The 21,407-nt window shown below is 41.9% G+C and overlaps 1 protein-coding gene across 2 annotated transcripts in view; it reads left to right on the top strand.

The window, feature by feature from the left end:
* fbxw7 (F-box and WD repeat domain containing 7) overlaps window positions 1–21,162 on the top strand; it is a 60,369-nt gene extending 39,207 nt beyond the window's left edge. For both annotated transcript variants that reach the window (XM_070918664.1, XM_070918667.1), the window contains exons 2-11: window positions 1,771–1,853; window positions 2,822–2,963; window positions 5,881–6,015; window positions 8,335–8,458; window positions 8,634–8,770; window positions 9,450–9,563; window positions 14,932–15,113; window positions 16,813–17,038; window positions 18,436–18,646; window positions 20,894–21,162. In XM_070918664.1, the coding sequence (XP_070774765.1) occupies window positions 1,771–1,853; window positions 2,822–2,963; window positions 5,881–6,015; window positions 8,335–8,458; window positions 8,634–8,770; window positions 9,450–9,563; window positions 14,932–15,113; window positions 16,813–17,038; window positions 18,436–18,646; window positions 20,894–21,162 (1,623 nt within the window). The remainder of the gene's footprint in view (window positions 1–1,770; window positions 1,854–2,821; window positions 2,964–5,880; window positions 6,016–8,334; window positions 8,459–8,633; window positions 8,771–9,449; window positions 9,564–14,931; window positions 15,114–16,812; window positions 17,039–18,435; window positions 18,647–20,893) is intronic.
* The last annotated feature ends 245 nt before the right edge of the window (window positions 21,163–21,407 follow it).

Genomic DNA, 21,407 nt, shown 5'->3' with positions numbered 1-21,407 from the left:
CAAACACACGTACACACACTCACCAAATTATAGTGATAAAAACAAAAAAGCACACATCTTGAGGAGAGACATGTAATCATGCCACTGTAAAGCCAGACAGTATGGAGTCAAACGTCCACTGCTGTTTTCTTGTGTAGCTTACAGTAATACAATAACACACCCAAAATGTATCACTTTTTCATTTTTTTGTTTGCCTCAAAAGGGGGAGGAAAAAAAAGTTGATTTTGAATGTGGTTTCTGCTTTCTACAAGACATTTCTTACAATAGCAGGAGGACAGATGGAAGGTCTGCAACAAATTGTCCAGTACAGGTTGCGTCTTGCAGCACAGCAGGATGGACTGTAACTGTAGACAAACTTGACAAGATCTTTTGACCTTAAATACAAGTGCAAAACATAGATTGTTATGCCACAAGTAATGTAAAAGAACCTTTTGAAAAACATGCTACAGTGCAGTAATAAATATATCTGCACCATGATGTCTGTATTTTGGTCAAAATACACCCTTGTTGGTGCTCCTGGTGGCTCCTACAATGTAGCAGATTTTAAGTGAATCCCAGAAAGACAATTGAGAGAAGTCTTTGTTGTATCAGTGGCTTTAGTCCAGGCTGAAACTGTAGGAACACGATCAGATCTCGCCAGGCTTGCACTTAAACATGAAACATATTTAATTAATCAAGAAACAAGGCCAGGCAGTCACATTGTGCATCTTATTTTGTGACTTAAAATCAGTTATTCAGCTTGTTAGTCATGAGGGAGCGGCGATGAGATGGTGATCACTTGCATGTGTGGTGAGAGGCCTTGCCAGAGAGAGAGAGAGAGAGGCAGGCATGGGATGAAGAAAATTGGCTTGCCCAGGCCTTTACACAGGCTCCTTTGTTTGCGCAGTAGGGTAGGTGGTAACAGGGATTGGGCGGTGTGTGCACATGCAGGTGATAGAGAGTGATAAAGAACTGTCTTGCTCTGTTTTTCTTTCTCAAGTATCCGTGTGAATTGAATTTCACTGCCTAACAATGCTCCCTGTACCCTCCTTGAACACGTTTCTGTACTTCGTGGTTGTTTTGTGTACATGAACATGTACACTTGGAGTTTTGGCGGTGTGAATGTGTGATTGCCTCTGGATATTATGGCATGTCTGGTTGCCCAAGGATCACTGTTTACTTGGCATGTGCCTCCAACATGGGAAATAATCAGAATAAAGCACGGCATTGTTACACAAGCACCTGCTTTGTATACTACGATCTCATAACATCGAGCTACTTCATCTGCAGATAGGTCTCTGCTTTGTTATGGAGCATGTTAATAAATCGAATCTCTAGCCTATGCATTAAAGTTTAATTTCCTATTTGCATAGAACTGTTGCAAGACTGTGGTGTCTGTATTTTAATATGCTGAATTTCAGACATAATGTTAACAAAGTCTGTAACTTGCAGAAGCAATTTTCTGCTTCCACCCCTGTTTTTAAAAACTTCCATGACCCCGTGTCCTTTCTTAAATTTGCTTTTCAAGAGCTGGCTTCTTCCCTTAAAAGAAAAGTGGCTTAGAGTCTGTGTTTTTTAAAGAAAGTTATCAGTAGGGAAGGAAAAAATGATGGATTATACAACACATGCCAGAGCTGCCCCCTCCATGGCAAACATGTACATTTTGATTTATGTATGAAAAGGATGCTATGCAATAGCTAGCTTTCTTTTTTTTTTCTCCTTTGTGTTTTTAAATACAGTCTCTTTTTGTGTTACTCTCTGATGGTTTATAAAGTTTTTCTTCTTTCTCAGATGAAGAGAAAGTTGGACCATGGCCCCGAGGTCCGATCTTTCCCTTCAGGAAAAAAGCCCTGCAAAGGCCCAGAGTACTCGAGGTAAAGCAACCTGGATTTCACCCACCTAATGGTCAAAAGGATTTTAGAAGAAATTACATTTTGAAGAGCCGTCTCTCCTTATTGTGATGCTGTACACATATCAAATGAACCTACCATGAAAGGAAATAATGAAAAAAATATCAAGAGGTATGAACAAATATGCGATGTGTCTTCAAACAGAATGAGGCTTCACATCATATTGTATCTCCAGCATCCAGGAGCAGCCAGCAGCCCCAGATGTTTCTCTAACCCTGAATATTTAATGCACGTGTTCACATGTAGTCACATTAAAATTCAGACTGAACGTGGCCACTTAACTGTAAATGTTGCCATGTAACTGGCTCCGTCTCAGCTTCCCCTCCCATTAAAAATGGATCAATAATGAAATGGACCCCAAGCTTTCCATTTTACTGTCAGCGAGCAGAATCTGAAGTATGGAGGGTGCCAACTGGATGGTTTCTCCCGCTGCCCTTACATTACAAGAGCACACCTTTGAAGTCCTGCGCTTCTTTTCACATCCAGCTTCTTACAACAGGAGGGTCTCGACTTGAACAGAAATCTGTGGGATTGTGCATACTTTGAAGTTGATTTGAATTTGCCTAGCAGGATACACATGCTTTCAACTGGGGTTTTTATTGCTAAATCAAATCGGTGATCAATCAAAACAGTGATAGGCAAAAATGCTTTTAGTTTAAAGTGCAGCTTTAAATGTTTAACTTTGCAGTATTTGCTGTTCCAGTGACCCAGGGGGCATCTTTAGTGTTATCACTGTTCAGAATAATTTGTAGTGGAAACATCTGCAAAAATGGCAGCAAAATGAACCCAAGGACATCTAATTGCCCTCATATTGAGCGTGTTATTGTTCTCATTAATATTGTATCCTTAATGTGTCTGTAATGTTTCTATTCTTTTCTTAATACTCATATAATTTAGTCTTTAATGTTTTTTTCTTTCCTTGTAAATCGCAGCCCGACAGGAATTGTCCCATGTCCAGCCACGCCCACCACATTTGGCCATATTAGAACAGCCAATGGTCAGGGGCAGCAGAGACGGCGCATCACCTCAATCCAGCCACCCACGGGTCTCCAAGAATGGCTCCGAACATTTCAGGTGAGCACAGTGGAGTTTTCCTTGTTTCTTTTTTACTTTTTGCCCCATGGGCAGCTCCGGATCCTCGAGCAAAAGCTCATCAAAAAGCAGATGTTGTGCCCAATCAATGTTCACTTAGTCTCAGAGATAATTGCTGCCTTGTTGTCCTGGCCCACCGCATTATAATAGGCACTGTAGCGTGGAATTGGAATTAGCCGTACCTGTTCAGACTTAAATAGCAGAGTTATAACATCACATGTTTCTACTGTCAGTATTAAAAGTTGAACAGATGTTGACTCCTGTGATCCTCTGAAATGAAGAAGTTAAAGTTACTGCAGTATAATCTACAACTATTATTACCTTGTCATGTATTTTTACTGCATATACAAGGACAGTAGTGCAGAGTCTGGGTCTCTTTAAGAGGTAATTTTGTGTCTCTGATTAGCAAATTTGGAATAAACAACAGATTTTATCTGGTTTTCAACCACTTCAATAGACTGATAGAGACATAAGGTCATACTGTATTAATTTCTCCATATTACAGTTTACCCTATTTTGTTATATTAATTTCACTATATTATCATCGTCTGCACAGATGCAACACAATAGAGACACTTTTTTCATTCTAGGCTTCGGCTCTAATGATTCCAGACTTTATGGAAATAAGATGCCATTTAAACATATTAGGCTTGACGGGGTCTCTCTCATTTCCTATATAATGGGTTCCCATTTCATTACCTAAGAGAGCTTAAACTCATTATCTTTGAATAGCTGGGCGAACCTCTTGACACCTCAGTGTTTATTTTACGTATATTAGTCCGCAGGCCTGACCCGCCACAGTCTACCCTCTTTAATCTGGCAGCGCAGGCTACAGGCAGCTAAACTTACATTCTGTACATTCCCCAGTCCAGTCCTAGCCTGTAGCTCTTATTAGAGACAAAGCATCATACTGCAGCTAAAAAGAATGTTTTCCAAAAAAACGCGTCCAAACTTCTGGAGTTATTTTGGGATTTAGCACTCTAAAAGACACAAGGACATACACAGTCATGGCAAAGTCACATATTACATTAAAGGATTAGTTTGAGATTTGGGGAAATGCACTTATTTTTGCTGAGAGATAATGAGAAGATCGATGTCACTCATATCTCTCCATTAAATATAAAGCTAAAGCCAGCAGCTGATTAGCTTAGCTTAGCATAAAGGCTGAAAACCGGAAAATCAGCCTACCAGCACCTCCATGCAGGCACATCATACATTGGTAAAAAGTTTAAATAAATTTAACACATATTTCTTGCTGATCTTTATCTAAACAACAAGGCACACACAATTATTATGACTGTCTTTGTAGCTCAGTAATCTGTGTTTTGCTTGCAGCCCTTTTGAAGGCTGAAGAACTCAGTCTTTCAGTTTTTCAGCAAATACTTCAACATTTCCCTCAATGTCTGAGCTGTAGTATTTTATCAGCAGCTTGTCACAATGATTAGTTGATCAAAAGAGTAACAAGGCTTGTGCATCAGTAAGCCAGCCTGAATTCCCTGAGTGTTTCAAGTATCAGCACATCCCAGATGTTAACTCCTGGTTTGTGTTACAGACGCTCTCAGGGGATTGTTGACAGACATTCTGGGAAATCAGTAACTGAAGCAGAAGTAAGCCTGACCAAAAATATTTGGCAATAAAATGATAATCTACAATTAATCACTAGAGTTTATTCTGGAAACTCTTGGAATAATTTGAGCCCTTCAAAAGTTTGGTTTGAGATAAATATTAAATATTCTGCAAAGTTTACAGCCCCACAGGGAAGAATGAAAAGTTTTAAACTTTTAAGGAACTTACTTTTTAAATATTCTACATTTTGTAAGAGTCACCACTGTTTAAACCTATACCAACTTATAGCAAAAAATATTTGAAATAACACAAACACTCATCACAGAACATGAAATAAACCAATAAGTGCATTTATGAATACACAACAGACTAGAGGCTGTTGTGAACCTGCAGTGTTTTCTTTCTGTTTAAACAAAAAACACGAATACCACGAACCACTGATTACCTCCAGAACCAGCACCTCTGGCTAAAGCTTTTAGCTGCCAAATTACAGGTGGTTTGTGTGTGCCAGATTTTCCATCCTGCCTCGTAGCCTGTAATCATTGTTAGATTTCAGCACTCCACTGAGGGAAAACTGCGGCTGTTGGGTCCAACATGCAGTGCAGTGTTACCCAGCGGCCAGCGTTAAACAACTGAATGTTCAAGCAGGAGAAAAAACCCTAATGTTGTTAATGGAGTCTGGTTCCTGATGTTCAGATTTTCCACTAATGTTTTGGCTGCTAGAAATAGGCAGGTGCCTCAAGCAACTCTGCGCTGCTGTGGAGGTCACGTAGGGAACATTAACGTGTTACAGACACACTGCACAAGGCAGTACGTTTCCAAGGCGCTCCAATCAAAGTAAAATAAGGCGTCTCTTGACTACGATGAATTGGCACAGCCGTAACGCCGCTGCTATGCTTTTCAGTTAACGCAGAATATGTTTACAGCTGCGTTGGGTGTGGCAATCCAGGTGTGGAGGTTTAATGAATATTCTGCTGACAGTGTTCAACTGGTGTATTGCCACCTGTGACACTAAATAACTACAGCATAAAAATGTGAAAAGCCATTAAACACAATTAGATAGAAGATACATTATAGGAATGTTACGCTGTGAAATTGTAAAGTAAGAGAACATGCTGCTCCTGAAGAATGTTTTTTAAATACTTTGCTGTGATAAAGGTTTAAAAGTATCTTACATGGCTGACGAACCTGTGCAGCTCAGTATTTTTAATTGCCACTGAACACACTTTTATTAATTGATTAACTTTAACTTTAAACAGAAGCATCTGCCAAATGAATGTAATGCAGAGCATGTCATTTTTTAAAACCAGTTTCTTTGTCCTGTGTGTTGCAGAGCTGGACTGGCCCAGAGAAGCTGCTGGCGCTGGATGAGTTGATTGACAGCTGTGAGCCCACACAAGTCAAGCATATGATGCAGGTGATCGAGCCGCAGTTTCAGCGAGACTTCATCTCCCTGCTGCCCAAAGAGGTGAGTTCCTGAGTCCCTATTTCTGTTATCAAGTCACAACTTCTCTAGTCCTCTACCTCCCATTAGTCTTCCTCCTGACCTGAACTCCCGTGGGGAATCCCTCGTGGTAGACATTGTTTTTGAATGAGCATGACGTGACAGAGACGAGGCTTCCTCACCAGCCGCTCATCCCGTCGCAGTCTTCCTTCACATCATTAAACGGCATCCATAGTGGGTGTCTTGGTTTTGCTCAGCATCATAACTGACAATACAAACAATCTGAAGTGCCACACTGATGATAAGATCACATAAGGGATTCTTACAAAACAGCCGTGATCCACCGTGTCTGGTGTAGCTGATCAAATACTTAACACCTTGTCTCTGTCTGGCAGGTGTTACGATGAAAGGGGGGCGCTGGTAGCATAGAGAGTGAGGCAATAGGATGCAAGATTTCAAGCCAAATATACAACAGCACCACGTGTGCCCTCACCAGGACACGAGCCCTCTCTTTTCATTTTGTTTTCTGTTTCTCTTTTATATATTTCCTGTTCCTTCTGACTTCTTTAGATAATCCCACCTCTCTCGTCTCTGCCAGAGCTGCTGGAAATATATTGGTGCGGCTGTCAAGTAATTTTAGCAGGACAATCCCTGTGGCCGCACTATAGATACAGTTGAAATTGAAACTATGAAGAGAATCTGTACAAGGCGGTGTGTCGGGCTTAAAAAGCAATCATAACTCGAGGTCCATTCATAAAACTTTTAGAATATCCTCAAGCTCGGTAATGACTACTGGCTTAGACAGGCTTACAGGTGACAGAGGTATGTCAAGGTTTGTGGGTCTTGTCTGGGGCAAGTGACTTGAAATAACCCTAAAACTAAACTGTAATTACCCCTAGTCCTTTAAAATGTTGTCAAAGAACTTTTGAGCTACTTAAAGTCGGATATTTGACAAGGAAACATCTCCAAATATTTGAGGAATTAAGTGCTCGAGAACTTTTCATAAAGTTCAGATCAGGGGCCCAGTTTCACAAAGATGGACTTTGACTAATAGCTTAAATACAACTAACAATCAGTCATATGACCACAGTCAATAGTATTAATCCAACAGTCGACAGCAGCATCAAATGCTTAGGATTCCTTGAGCAACTGAAAACGATTGACAATGTCCTCACTGCTGTATATATGTCCAACAGGTTACTGCGCTCTCTAAAAACTCTTTCCTTTCTTATTAGGCGCTCCACCACATTGTTAGCAAACCACAAATAATGAGCCATGTTTTCCTTTTTTTTTTTGGTGCATTGGTCAGCATGTGTCACTGATTGTTACCATAGAAACATGAGTCTTCGTTCAGAGTTAGTCTGTGGTAGGGTGGCCAACTTTTTAGTCTCTATTTTTGGGAAACTGTCTTAACTTGCATGATACTGGAGCTGCAATGATTAGTTGATTAATCAATTAATCGAATGAATATATTACTTTCATTATTTTCTGACATTTCTCAGACCAAACCATGAACCGAGAATATAATCAGCAGATGAATCGATAATGCAAACATTAGACTAGATCTAAGAGCAAAATGAAGACTGGCCTAACACTACAAACCAGTCTGAAATATCTTTGAGACCGGCCCCTGGATATTAGAGTGGCCTTGACATCATGTTCATGACACCACTCCTGAATTTGTCACACAGTGTGCTGTGTGTCATTATCGTCTCGGATTATTGTAATATAATAAAAGAACAATATTTGCACAGTGGGTTACACCTCATTCTGCAAAATGAACCCATAATCCTCTCCTCTTTTTATGATGATGCCAAGCAATCATGGGCCCTAACCGTTAAAGCACCTAAAGCATTGTTTCATAGTTGCAACAGACATCGTGTGTTGAGAGCTTTGTCCAAATATATACCTGTTTGAATGTGTTTGGGAAAACAGCAGACCATAGTGTTTTATTTCCTATTGCTCAGGGGTCCAGATTTATGCTCATTATACCAGGTTTTGTGTCTTTATATGCCGGCTTTGGCTTAACGAACAGTAGCCCTGGCATTACTGCCTGCTGTGTGAAGCTGCTATTGTATTGTTGATTCAATCCTATGGAAATGTCATTGTCTACCCTTGTCAGTTAGATTCTTGCTGTTAATATTGTGCACATAGGTTGTTCAGCAAATGTGTTTTCACAGCTGTTCCTTTTTTGTTATTGTGATGTAGTTACTTCAAACTAAAAGTCCTCTTCCCTGAGGTGTTTGTACAGTTGTATACACCCGCTGCAGTGAACAATGGGTCCTTTTTGTGTCTCCTTTTCCATTTACACCTCTCACATTCCTCGTCCTTGTCTTTCAACAGCTGGCTTTGTATGTGCTGTCATTCCTGGAACCGAAGGACCTCCTCCAAGCAGCCCAGACGTGTCGCTACTGGCGCATCTTGGCAGAAGACAACCTGCTGTGGAGGGAGAAATGCAGGGAAGAAGGTGAGTCTGAATTCTTTGCAACAGATGCAGACAGACAACATGCAGGCACCCAGCGGGAGCTGTCTGGACCTACTGCTGTGTTCAACACTGTGTTTAAACATGTGGTTGTACCTGTTTTTGAAATAAACTTTTGAGCCTCTTCATCCAATCTGATTCCATCTCTTTCTTCTAATAGGCATCGATGAGCCTCTGCCCCTCAAGAAGAGGAAAATCGTCAAGCCTGGCTTCACTCACAGCCCCTGGAAGAGTGCCTACATCAGGCAGCACAGAATAGATACTAACTGGAGGAGAGGGGACCTCAAATCACCCAAGGTATCTTTTTCTTCAAACTTAAATTCCCCAGAGGTTAGCCGATCTTATAGATCTGATATCAAATGGCTCTGAGTCACAGAAAGACGGTTCAATAAGAGTCTGAGGTGTGGAGTTGATGGAAAGTTAGTGATGGGTCAGGTCCGTGCTCCGCAGTATACGTGTTGAATGATAATTGAGCTGCAGCACAGGAATGTCTTACTGTCCTTCAGTCTTTTGCCTGTTCAAAAGTTTCCCATAAAGCAGGACCAGCATGCTGGGCCTTGTGTGCTTCTGCTCCTTTTGAAACAGCCTCTGGGTCGTTTCAGGCCGCCACTGATTTGGTTACTGTGCTCTTCGTACTCCTCTGCATATGCAGTGTGCTCTGTCGTTTGCTGAGCTAGCAGTCCTGTGACCTAATATTAGCCAGCAGAGACTACACACACACACTCGAACACAGCATACAGCTCTGCTTAATTCATTCATTCATTTTTTTCAACCTTTATTTAAATCTTGAGCTTAAAGAGCTGTGTACACCCGCAGCACTTGATGACATTCTCCTCTTGTCTCCTCTTTGATGTATAAAGCACTAGAGATGTGTCATTGTCAGCCTCCGTTCTTGCCTTTTTTTCTTTTGTCATTCCACATCCATCCTCCATGTCCTCTTTGTCATTGCATCTCTCTTTATCTGTTTCGTCTAAAGGTGCTGAAAGGTCATGATGACCACGTGATCACCTGCCTCCAGTTCTGTGGCAACCGTATCGTCAGCGGCTCCGACGACAACACGCTGAAAGTCTGGTCGGCCATCACAGGAAAGGTAAGGGTTAACTGCTCTTCTGTTTCCTGTTTTCTCCTTTAGTCTTAATAGCATCCGTTTCTTCCGCACTGTTGTCAGACATTAATGGACCGTAGGCGTGCAGCTCAAGTTCTACGTTCACTCTTAAGAAGTGAAGGAGACGGTCATCTAAATATTTGCTTAATGTTATAAGAATTCCTGACATTGTATGTAGCATGTTGTACATTTAACTATACATAAAAACATATCAGCTAACTGTATCTGTACAGCTCTCACTTCTATCTCAGTCTCTTCTCTCCTCTTACATTTAGCCATTTTGCAGACTTGTTACACAGCACATGTCCGCAAGTGCTGTTAGTATTCATTGCTGGAGCTGGTGCAGCCACACCGGCCTTGTGCTGCAGCTTTACGCTGTATATTAAAAAGAAAGGCAGTGGTTGTACCGTGTTGTTGGAGAGAGGTTCACAGATCAGTGTAAATCGCAGCACTTTCACGCCTCAGTGTTGGACTCCATTTTCAAAAGAGCTTTTTTTTTTTACTAAAACTCCTCTGTAAACTGTTGTTGCATATTTCTCTTTTCCGCTCTATCCCTTTCACTTTAACTTGGTAAATAACTGAGATAAAGTTTGGGGGTGAACTTGCTATTTCATTTCACCAAAATAAAAACACATTCAAAGAGAAGCCCTTGGAGAAATTGATATTCTGCATGATCACACTGCAGTAGATTTCTCTTTCTGTTGGACACAATAGGCCAGAGAGCTCCCTTTTCATAGCTGCAAAGACTCTGTCTAACAGATAGTAAAGTTGGTATTCAGCCAACTGGTGATTACACGCATATCAGTCACAGCATTTGCTGATCTGAACAGATCTCACCAAGGTCATCCGATAGGCACGGAGCACGATATGGCTCTCCCTCACCCAAAGACTAATATCTGGATGACAGGTTGTTGAGTTACAGCATCACCGGCTCCATATTGGTGGTGGGAGTCTGCGAGTTACATCACCAGCAGGCATCGACTGCTTGTCGTGAAACCACCCTGCATTCAGGCTGACGTCACAGACACACAGTGTATTGTCTGTTGTTTCTACAACGTTAATCCGACTCAGAATTGTTTGTTTACATTAGTCATGAAGAGGAGATGAGCCTAAATCCGTTTCTGTTTGGGTGCTGTATTCAGAGCACATCCCCTGTGTGGATTTCATCTCTTTGCTTCTTGAGCTCTCGAAAAAAACAGAGAGCGAATCCCTCACTCGAGAGGAATGGCCAATTAAGCCTAGTCGACCATTTCGGGTGAAGTAGCTGTTGATGCCAGTGAAACTGTAAAGTAAAAATACAATGAGATTACCAGCTCCTGCATTTGTTTTTCCTCTCAGCTGTCAACCTTCTTTATAGTCTTTGCCAGCGTATTTGAGGACTTGATCGCTGTCAGTTTGTCCCCGGGAGATGCAGGACTGTGAAGTGGATATCGGTGATCGTGAGGTGTTGCACAGTTTGCGATGGCCCTTGGATGAATGCCCGTTGGGGCTCCCAATCCATGTGGCAATATCCATCCCTCTTGTCCTTCATATTGCAAATAGCCAAGATGTTAGGGAAATATCTACTCCATAACCTTCCTTTTTTAAATTTGTTTGACCTTGGTGCGCCTTTTCTTTTTCAAATAAATACTTTAACTTTAACACCAGGTCTTACTCAGAATTGGATCAATAAGAGATCGCAGCACGATGATCAACGTGGATGAAGAACTCTGATGATAGTCTTTAAACGTTCTCCTTTTGAAGCCTGATGCCATTAGACTGAAGATGTGGTTTTCTTTTCTTCGCTCCCTTACGTACATGCTCTGTTTTTCATTCTTCAGAAAACAAAAAATTGCAGTCCCTGCAAATCAGCATTGAGTTTGGTGGACGATTATAGATCACATGGGTAAATTGGCTCACACTCTCAGAGATCAGCGACTACATCTGTCCTTTTCTTCAGAGGACAGATTTGAAATGCAGCTCCGGCGGCTTCAACTGTAGGTTGAGGATTTAAATTGATAAAACGGGAAAATAAATTGGTTACAGCTTAGACGTAGAAGTTGTGCCAGAGGCAGAGCAGCGTTAACTCTTCTCCTCGGCCACTTGTGCTGCTTTTACTCGGAAACCTTGTGTTCAGTTTAGAGCGATCAAAAAGATTCCCCTGTGATGGGACAATGTGGGGTGAATCAAGTGGTGTTACATCACTTTTCAGCACCAAAATGTTCTCATATTTTCTCTCCACCCACCAGTATCCCCAACTCATCGCTCAATACTGCATCAGTTATGATGCTGACAAGATTGAAACAGATGTTTCTATCAATAGTTAAATGAATCTGTTCAATTTTTTCTGTTGAAGATTTGTTTGTGAATCATGTATTTTTCAAACTCACTGGGCATTTTTAGGACATATTGACAGGGTTATTTGCATTGACATGGCTTAAATTGATGAAGTGTTTGACAAATATTCATCAGATTACTCCAGTGCAGGCTTGCCAAAGGTTCAACAAACCCGAAGACGGATATTTGCTAATGTTCCATCGTTGCTGCCAGCTTTGTCTTGCCGTCGATTCATCTTGTTATATAAAACGCAGTGAATTGAACCCCTGCTGTGAGGCAATCAGGGAATTATTATTTGAGCACATTATATGTAAATGCCTCTACACCTCTGAAAGAACTGGGCCGTTGCTTAGCGATCAGATAAGACAATGGGGATTTGATTGTGGTAAAAAATATTGCACCAGAGATTGAAATTAAAGTTATTCATCTGTTGCAGCTTGCATGCGCGGATCAGATTTGTGGTCTGGAGGAATTTCAAAAAGCTTTTGTTTACCTGCTGAGGAAGCGATTGCTTGGACGAGACTTGAAGGCTTTGTCTTTACCTGATGGACCTTTGTCTTTGCGTGTCCTCCAGCTTCAGTGAAAGATGTCAATCTTCCACACACACAAACAGCCGCACACATCTCATTGCTTCAAAGGTGGCTGCCTGGTGCTTAACAGAGCAGCGCATGCCCTTGGTGGTGCCTGTCAGAAGCAGTCGCAGCTGTCAGGCAGATCTAAGATGGCAGACCTGTGGACTGCTGTCGTATCCAGGGAGAGGTGTCCTCTGCCAGATGCTTTAGCTGCATGGATACCCAGATTACCTTCCATTCGTTTTAACTAATGGAGACTAGAGATTGCTTTTGGAGCTGTGAACTTATCTGGAATATTGTTTGAAATGATTAGAGATGGGGAAATAACCTCTCAAATTGTTAAATTAATGAAGGCCATCTAGAGTTTATGCATGGGTGCGTGTGACTGCACAACAGCGGCTGTGTTCCCCCCCCCCCCCCCCCCCCCCAAAAGAAGCCAAAAGAAGCACTTGGTGGCTCAAAAGAAAATAATGGAGAGATTTTTACTTCATGACTTTGTCTATGAGGATGCCTTGGAATACAATATTGCACATAACAGCTTCCACCTGATCAGAGAGAGCAAAAGACAAAAACTAATTGGCTAGTATGGTTAGCATTTTTGGTTTAGCTGTTCAGGTAGTTGAGCATTTACGTTGCATTTGTCATCGCCAGTGTTGCTGTGGTTGTTTAAAACTTAATCTAAACGTGGAAACTGTTTGAACAGATCTACTCTTTGAGCCATGTTACATTTCCAGTGGTAGAAGTACAGGAAATGTATTCTTTCCTGTTCTTCTTCTTTTCATCTTTCTTTACCGTCAAAGTGTGAAATAAAAAAATAAAAAAATAAAATGTTAAAAAGATAAGAGAAACTTTAAGAATACCTTAATGTATCATGCAGTGTGAGTCTATAATAATGTGATGGCTTGAACTGAGGTAGTTTACTTTAACCTTTGCAAAGCATTAGCTGCTTGAACCTTAGCCCGGTTGACCCTTATTTTCTGATATTTCCTGCCAAGGAAGCTGGCCTCTTCAATACGAAGAGAAACAGTATATAATCAGCCTTTCATGGTCTAGAGCTCTGCAGCTGCTGTACTAGATACTCACTCCCACTGTGTTTCCTTTTTATATGAAAATAAATTAAAATGCAAATGTAAAGCATTGTATGAAAACCCTTATGTGTTCAAAAGAAGGTCCTTCACAGGTTCATTAAAAGAATGCAAATCTTCTTTCACTCTCAGCAACAGCATCGTTTTATGTTTGTTTCACAGACAGATAAATACGCCTAAACCCTTCATTTCAGGTATTTTCTCCTCCCACGCAGTGTTTGAGTAGGCTCTAATCACACACTGTGATTCTTGTTCTTGGAACCTCAACCGCTGGCTTCGATTCACAAGAAAAATCTTGCATCCTTGAGAGTATGTAGTCAAGTGTTACAGAAGAAAAGCAAATATTCATCATAAATGTGGATTAAGATTTGGACAGTCAGAGCGTTGTAGATAATCCTGATAATATACCAGGATATTCCACAAATTAGCCATGTTTCTGATGTATTTTAAAAGTACAATAAACTTGAATTAAGTCAAATGTTTTTCCAGCTGCAGTATTATTTTTTTCACTACTGTACAAAGCTAAGAAGAAGGACCATGGTGATATAACAAGAGAGACTTAAAACACGGTAGTGAGGTTGATTGTAAGGTCGTGCCACATTGGCCCACAGTTAATGAAGTGATTCTCTTTATCACAGGACAGGGAGGGGGTAAGGCAGGCTGCAGCATCATCTTCCTCTTTCACTCGCTGCAATAAAACCTCTTGCCCTGCGCCGCCATTCACTGCTCAGCGGCTTATCAGCTGCAGTCAGGGGGTCACATGTTGTACACTTCAGCAACACGCTCCACTCTGAACCTGACATAACCACAGCACTCACCACCGACCTCCTCTACAGTTTGCTCTTCTCCCCAAAGAATTTTAATTTAATACATTTAGGATAATTAAATCGAGGGACAAATGAGACAAACTGTGGCGACTCAAATTCAATTGATCAGAGATTTCCATAACTGCTGCAATCAATAGCTAATCTACCATCCCTAATGAGGATGAATGGGCGCATTTCTTTATTGAAGACAGTTGTCGACCCCTTCTGCAAAGAGAATGAATCACCCGCTCTTCCAACAGATAAGTAAAAGCAATTATAAAAGCTCAGGGAGAGATTTTGTCCCAGTACAGCAGCAGCAGGTATGGAACGATTCTGCTCCTCTTTCCCCTAAAAGGTCACAGAACTTTCATTTTACTTGTCTTTTTTTCCCTGAAGGCAATAGGAGGTCATGGGGGGGAAATTGCAAATGTAATTTATGAGTTCTTAAACTCAAATGTAATATGTATGAATGAAATCACCCTGAATGTCTTTGAAACTTTTCTAACAACCAAAGTCTGCAGTAGCAGTGGGGAATATACTGATCAAGACTCTTCTTCTTCTGTGATCTTTACAGTGTCTGCGCACGTTGGTGGGCCACACAGGGGGCGTGTGGTCATCCCAGATGAGAGACAACATTATTATCAGCGGCTCCACTGATCGCACACTCAAGGTCTGGAACGCAGAGACAGGAGAATGTATCCACACCCTCTATGGGCATACCTCAACAGTGCGCTGCATGCACCTACATGAGAAAAGGTATGGGGCAATCTCATCGTTAGGCCTTAATAAGTCTGTGTAAAGTTAAAAAAACAACACTTTGCATGTTTAGCTAATAAATCTAGGGCTGAAAGAATTAGTTGACTAATTGATGAGTTGATCAATAGAATATTAAACCGTTAACTAGTTCCAGCTTCTCAAGAGTGTGAGGATTTGCTGCTCTTTTTTTCTTATGCGACACTAAACCTAAAGTATCTTTGGTACAGTTGGTCGTACAAAACAAGCAATTTTAAGATGTCATTTGGGACTTCAGGAAAGTGTGAGTGCCATTATTCAGTGTTTTCTGACAAATTAACCAAATGAATTGAGAAAATAGGCAAATGAAAATAGTTGCAGCACTAAATGAATCCATTTTGTAGCAAAACTGTACATAAATCTAAAGGCTTATTTGTAAAAATGTTTATCTTCCTCTTAAAGGAATTGTTTGATATTTTGTGAAATATGGTTATTGGCGGTGTTGCCGGGAGATCGTTACCACTCGTGTTTGTACAGTAAATATGAAGCTAGCGGCAGCAGATGCTTAGCTTAGCTTAGCATAAAGACTGGAAGCAGGAGGAAACGGCTAGCCTGGCTCTGTGATAAAATCCACCAACGAGCACCTCTAAATCTCAAATAACACGGTATATCTTGTCGAAGTGTAAATTCTCTGATCTAATTCGCAGCAAGAAAGCGATTAAGCATTTGTCCCAAAATGTTGAACCGTTCCTTTAATGTCCCATTTGCTCTGTTATTATTAGAATCATAACACCCGACTTAACAGCGATCCCACTGAGCAAAGAGAGCATCTTTGCAAAACTGTAAGGGGACAGTATCCCTATGAAAGTGAGTATGTGGTCTCATAGTGATTAAATAGACCCTGTGAGCCGTCTTAAGTGAACTGCTGCTCACTAATTCATTCGGCATTACACTCGGGAGACTCAAAGTGCTCTTTTTGCCTTAGGGCCCACCAAGGTTTTTGTGTAGCATTTGATTACTCACTCAGTGGAAATGCTGAGAGCTGCAGGGAGAGAGTGAACAACATGTTGGTGATTTCCATCTATGTAGCGCTGTGAGGCATTTTGTAAAGAGTTTGTTCTGTGTGTATTAACAGCATGTGTTTTTATCTGAAAAGCCTGTGATAGAGATCATTTCATAATATGGAGGAACGCTTGTCTTTACTGAAGTGTCAGGAATCTGGTGGAAATTAAGAAAAGCAGAGTCGATGAGTGACCAGAGTTTTTCCTTTGTACAAACTGTTCTTACAGTAATAATCTGAAAAATGTAAAACTTGAGTGACAATTTTCCCTAAAGGGAGTTTCGTTTTCTATAGTATATCTTTCCTTTTTCCATCCTGGGTGAAGACACCGCTGGAGGGCAGCTGTTTGAGTTAAATGGGCGTTTTTGTACATTCAAGTATGAACATGACTGTGACGCTGTAGGTTACCTGTTGTCAGAGGAGTGAAAGAAAATGTTCATACCTGTCTCATTATTCTGTCAGTGCAGCTGCCATGGTATGAATGTGTTTATGAATGAGAGTGTAGACTATTGAATTTAATCTTACAGAACAGGAGACGTTCCTTCTGTGGGAAAGTGAAGCTCAACATAAAGACATCTATTGAATTCACAACCCTTTTAAGACTCATACGTTCATCCCTGACTGTCACGTACCTGACTGGCTGTTTTTGTGGGTTTCTATCAGGGTGGTCAGTGGTTCTCGTGACGCCACGCTGCGCGTCTGGGACATTGAGACAGGTCAGTGTTTACACGTCCTCATGGGCCACGTGGCGGCGGTGCGCTGCGTCCAGTACGACGGGCGGCGGGTGGTCAGCGGTGCCTACGACTTCATGGTCAAAGTGTGGGACCCCGAGACGGAGACCTGCCTCCACACGCTGCAGGGCCACACCAACAGAGTGTACTCATTACAGGTGAGCATCTTCAGCACATTCAGCAACAACAGGCTCCCATCCTCGTGTACAATGTGCATTAACCAGCTGTTCGTACATCCATGTATGTAAAGTCCTCCTGTAGTTCTTAAAAACTTTTAGCTGGTTTTAAACTAGTAATTTGATGATGCACCATTAAAAGTGATATGATATTAAAGGAATATCTTATCTAGTAAAGACATGTATCGTGTAAACTGGTCGCTAGGAAACGTCTGTTGCGCCATCTAAGCAATCAACTACATAAACAGGAAGTCACTGTAGCATAAAGTTAAAAAATAAATGGTTGATATTTAAATTGGCTCCATAAACTTAACTGCCGGTGTAAATGTAGGTATTGTTTTGTTTTCTTTACATCCGCACAATAATAAGTAAGTGCGTTTCAGAGTTTGTAGTATTAATGCAGTTTAAAGAGAAAGATAGGGAAATATCAGATAATGCTAGCCTGACAAAGATTATTATTGGCGTAACATTTTGTAATTCGGGATAACTTAAAAATCATCCCAGTTTATATCATTATTTCATGCGTGTCACTCATACTCCCAATTGCCCCTTTTACACTTCAGTCTAAACATATTGGCTAGTTAATGTTAGTTCTGTCACTTGGTTCAGTTAGTAACCGTTATACCTGGCAGTTACTGGGTGTAAATATTTAGTAACAAATACAAACCATTATAACTAGGCTAAGTATGAACAGCTGGTGCAGCTCGGTCGAGGACTGTCTTCTCTGTAAACAGACTCTAGGACAGTGAACCTCATAGATATGTACATGCTGTATGTACAAGTGTGCAGTGTTTATTCTTTGAAAAAAAAAAACCTCCTTGTTGCTTTGCCAACGTGGCACACAAACAGCCATAAACAAGTCAATCAAATGTGATTGCACCAGTGTTTTTCTGCTCTTTTCTAATGTTTTAATGCTTCCTCTCCTAAGGTGTGTGTGTGTGTGGTTGTTTGTTTGTTTGTTTGTTTGTTCATTCATTCTGTGAAAATATTAATCTCGCTGCGTCCTCTAAGATGTCCTCTCGCCCACTCTGTGTGATTACGGTGCACTTTAGCTGGTGCCATCACCCTCAGCAGGCTGTTTACTGCACTGATAGATTGTTTTTTGTACCACGCTGCATCGTTAGGCTTTTAAAGTGTTGGTGCTCTACTATTAGACGTGGGAACAAAGAGAAAAGTTTCATAGATCAATACAATCCATTCATTTCAATGAGTTTAATCTTAAGTTTGTTAATAGAAACAAAGTATGCTGTGTAGGTATCAAGTTACTAACAGTGTTGGCAGCTTGATTTTCAGTTTAAAATGAATCTCATCAACATTCAGTCTGCAGTCAGAATGAAGAAAGTGTCGAGGCTGAACCTTTGATCCTCTCTGCCTTCTAGTTTGATGGGATCCACGTGGTGAGCGGCTCATTGGACACGTCTATAAGGGTCTGGGACGTGGAGACGGGCAACTGCATCCACACGCTAACGGGGCATCAGTCCCTCACCAGCGGCATGGAGCTCAAAGACAACATCCTGGTCTCAGGCAACGCAGACTCCACTGTCAAGATCTGGGACATCAAGACGGGCCAGTGCCTGCAAACACTGCAAGGTGAGTCTACCATCGTGCAAGATGTTGCACCATCGATGTTTAAGTTTACATTCAAAATGAATGGGAGGGCTGAACACAACTTATTAGTTAACATGGAACTGTTATCTAGAAGTACTGGATGGTTGATACATCCAGCTTGTGCCACTCCTAGTGGTGGAAGTGTGATTGTAAACTGGACCAAACCAACCTAAACATTGTGGGTTTCATGTAGCTAATAGTGTTAAATAAGACATTAGGAACATGACTGGTGGTGTCGATGAAGGAGTGCTTGAGCTCATCAGACGAGAGATTGGGAGCTACTGTCATTCATTACCATTTATTTTTTTAGATTATTGTGAGTCTCTTAAGTTTTGTTACTAGTTGTTAAGTTTATGCAACAGGCTGCAGAACCACTCGGATGTACGCCGAACTGTAAATATGTTAATTGTTAAGTATAAATATGTAAGTAAACGTAGAAGAAAGGCCACCGGCCTTGAACGACAAAAAGCACATAAGATGAGACTTAAAACTGAGAGTCCAATTAAAACCCAGACTAAATGACCTGTTTGTCTGTGTGTGGCAGTACGGAGCCAAACACCTTGTGGGCCTGCTGGTCCTGATTACAGTCTCATTTCCTTTGTGTCTGTTTGAATAGTTCAAACTCCATTAGCATTAGCAGCACCGGAGCCTCACAGGAAGTTGGAAATCCTTTGCTGAATAGCAGTGGCAACCACCAGTGCCCCACCCCTAAATACCCTCATTAACAAACTACAACCCTGTATGCTGGTCCTACAAACACCAACACACACACCCGCTGAACAAAGGGATGCCCCGGTGAGAGTCTGAAGAGAGAGGGAGGGATAAGACCGACCAGGGGGGAGGATGTGAGTGTGTCATGTGAAGAGGGGGTGACTACAGAGAAGGGACGAGGAACTTTGTAGGTCATATAATTAGGTCAGCGGACAATTTCTGCCATTCATTAGTGTGTTTTGATAAGACAATAGGCCAACAACAAGGTCGTCACTGTCAGCTGAAGAGAGTATAGGTAATGATGGCGCAGGCTGCTTTGTTGTGGTAATGTAGGGAGGAGAGAGGCAGGCACTTTGGGGGTTGGTGCAGCGCAGCATTGTATACTCTGGTAAATAACACAGCCTTTGATCCCACCGCAGACAGAAATGGAAAAGATGTGAAAGCTTGTTGACGGTGAGATTTCAACAAATTTTCTCCGCAAGTGGATTGTGAGAGCGGAAAGAAATTAAATGTGTCTGAATGAAATAGCTGCTATAGCAACCTCCAGTTAAAAAGCACTTCATTTGCCAGCACTTGATTCTGCACTTGTTTGTCTTTTGTGTCGCCCTAATTGATTTAATTAAGATATCATTTTCAGGCCCTTAGGGAAATCTTAAGTCACCGCACGCGTACAGTCACAAATAAAGTCACCTCAATGGAGGCAGTAACAGCCGCCATCTTCACTTTAACTGTGGCCTGCTGCCAGCAAGCAAACGCACCAGACGGAGGTGTAGCCGGAGCTGCTTAGTGTCCGTGACAGTGACAGGCCTGAGTCCTGGCATCTTACTGCAGCTCGTCCTAAAGACCTTACTACACTCACTACCGCTTCAGCAATACCAGAGAAGAATTTTCCCTTCGTCTCACAGAGATTTTCTTTTGAGTTATTTATTCTGTATCTGGGTTTTTACACCACAACTATTTTTTCCTTCATGAAATTGTTTAGAGGTGGTAAGCCTCCCGTCTTGTGATCAGCTTCCCTCTTCTGCGTTACTGTTTGCATTTCCACCATGTTTTAACAACCGTAAAGGTTAGTTAGTTACTAGAAATTCCTGTCTCGAGGCCAAACATTGATGACACTCGCAACATAGTTACTTACTGTCTGGATAAATGTTGTACAACAGGTGCTGGACCAACAGTAAATATTAAGGCAAAAACCTGTAGAATGTGCAGTCTGAACATCACTTATATTATATATAATAACTATTATTTTCTGTTTGATCAGTGGCATTAAGTGCAGCTGACACTGCCCCTGATAGTTCCTGGGCCATCAGAAACTGGGGAAGAGACTTTTTGAGGGGCATCAAATATGGCTGAGGAACGAAACTTAGACCCTGGTTCCTCTAGTAGGAATGCAGGTAAAGTTCCCAAGTTCCTAAAAAGGTTCCAGGGTTCCTGCGGTGGTCTAGGATTTGTCTTTTCCTTTCTTTTCTCGCTCTTCATCCTCTTACCAGCTGTTTCTTTCTTTCTTTGTGTGTTCAGGTCCCCACAAGCACCAGAGCGCCGTGACGTGCCTCCAGTTCAACAAGAACTTTGTCATCACCAGCTCGGACGATGGCACAGTTAAACTGTGGGACCTGAAGACGGGCGAGTTCATCCGAAACCTGGTGACCCTGGAGAGCGGCGGCAGCGGTGGTGTGGTGTGGCGCATCCGGGCCTCCAACACCAAGCTGGTGTGCGCAGTGGGCAGCCGCAACGGCACAGAGGAGACCAAGCTGCTGGTGCTGGACTTTGACGTGGACATGAAGTGAGAAGGGACGTGGTGGGGAAGGACGGAGAGGGCGAACCGCGGAGAGGAAGGAATAGAGAGGGAATGGGAGATGAGGCACCTAGAAACCGGAGGGCCGAAGCCCAGAACTCTTCACCCAAACTCGCAAAATCTACAACCACCACCACCACCAGTGGGCTGTCCTGTCCTCTACCATTATCTTCCCCGTCCCCCTTTGGGCAAATGTTACCGACAGAGCCACAGACCCTCACGTGTTCAGCCCCTGCT

Source organism: Enoplosus armatus, chromosome 2 (assembly GCF_043641665.1).
Source record: "Enoplosus armatus isolate fEnoArm2 chromosome 2, fEnoArm2.hap1, whole genome shotgun sequence".
Lineage (NCBI taxonomy): Eukaryota > Metazoa > Chordata > Actinopteri > Centrarchiformes > Enoplosidae > Enoplosus > Enoplosus armatus.
This window is presented reverse-complemented; position numbering and strand designations above follow the sequence as displayed.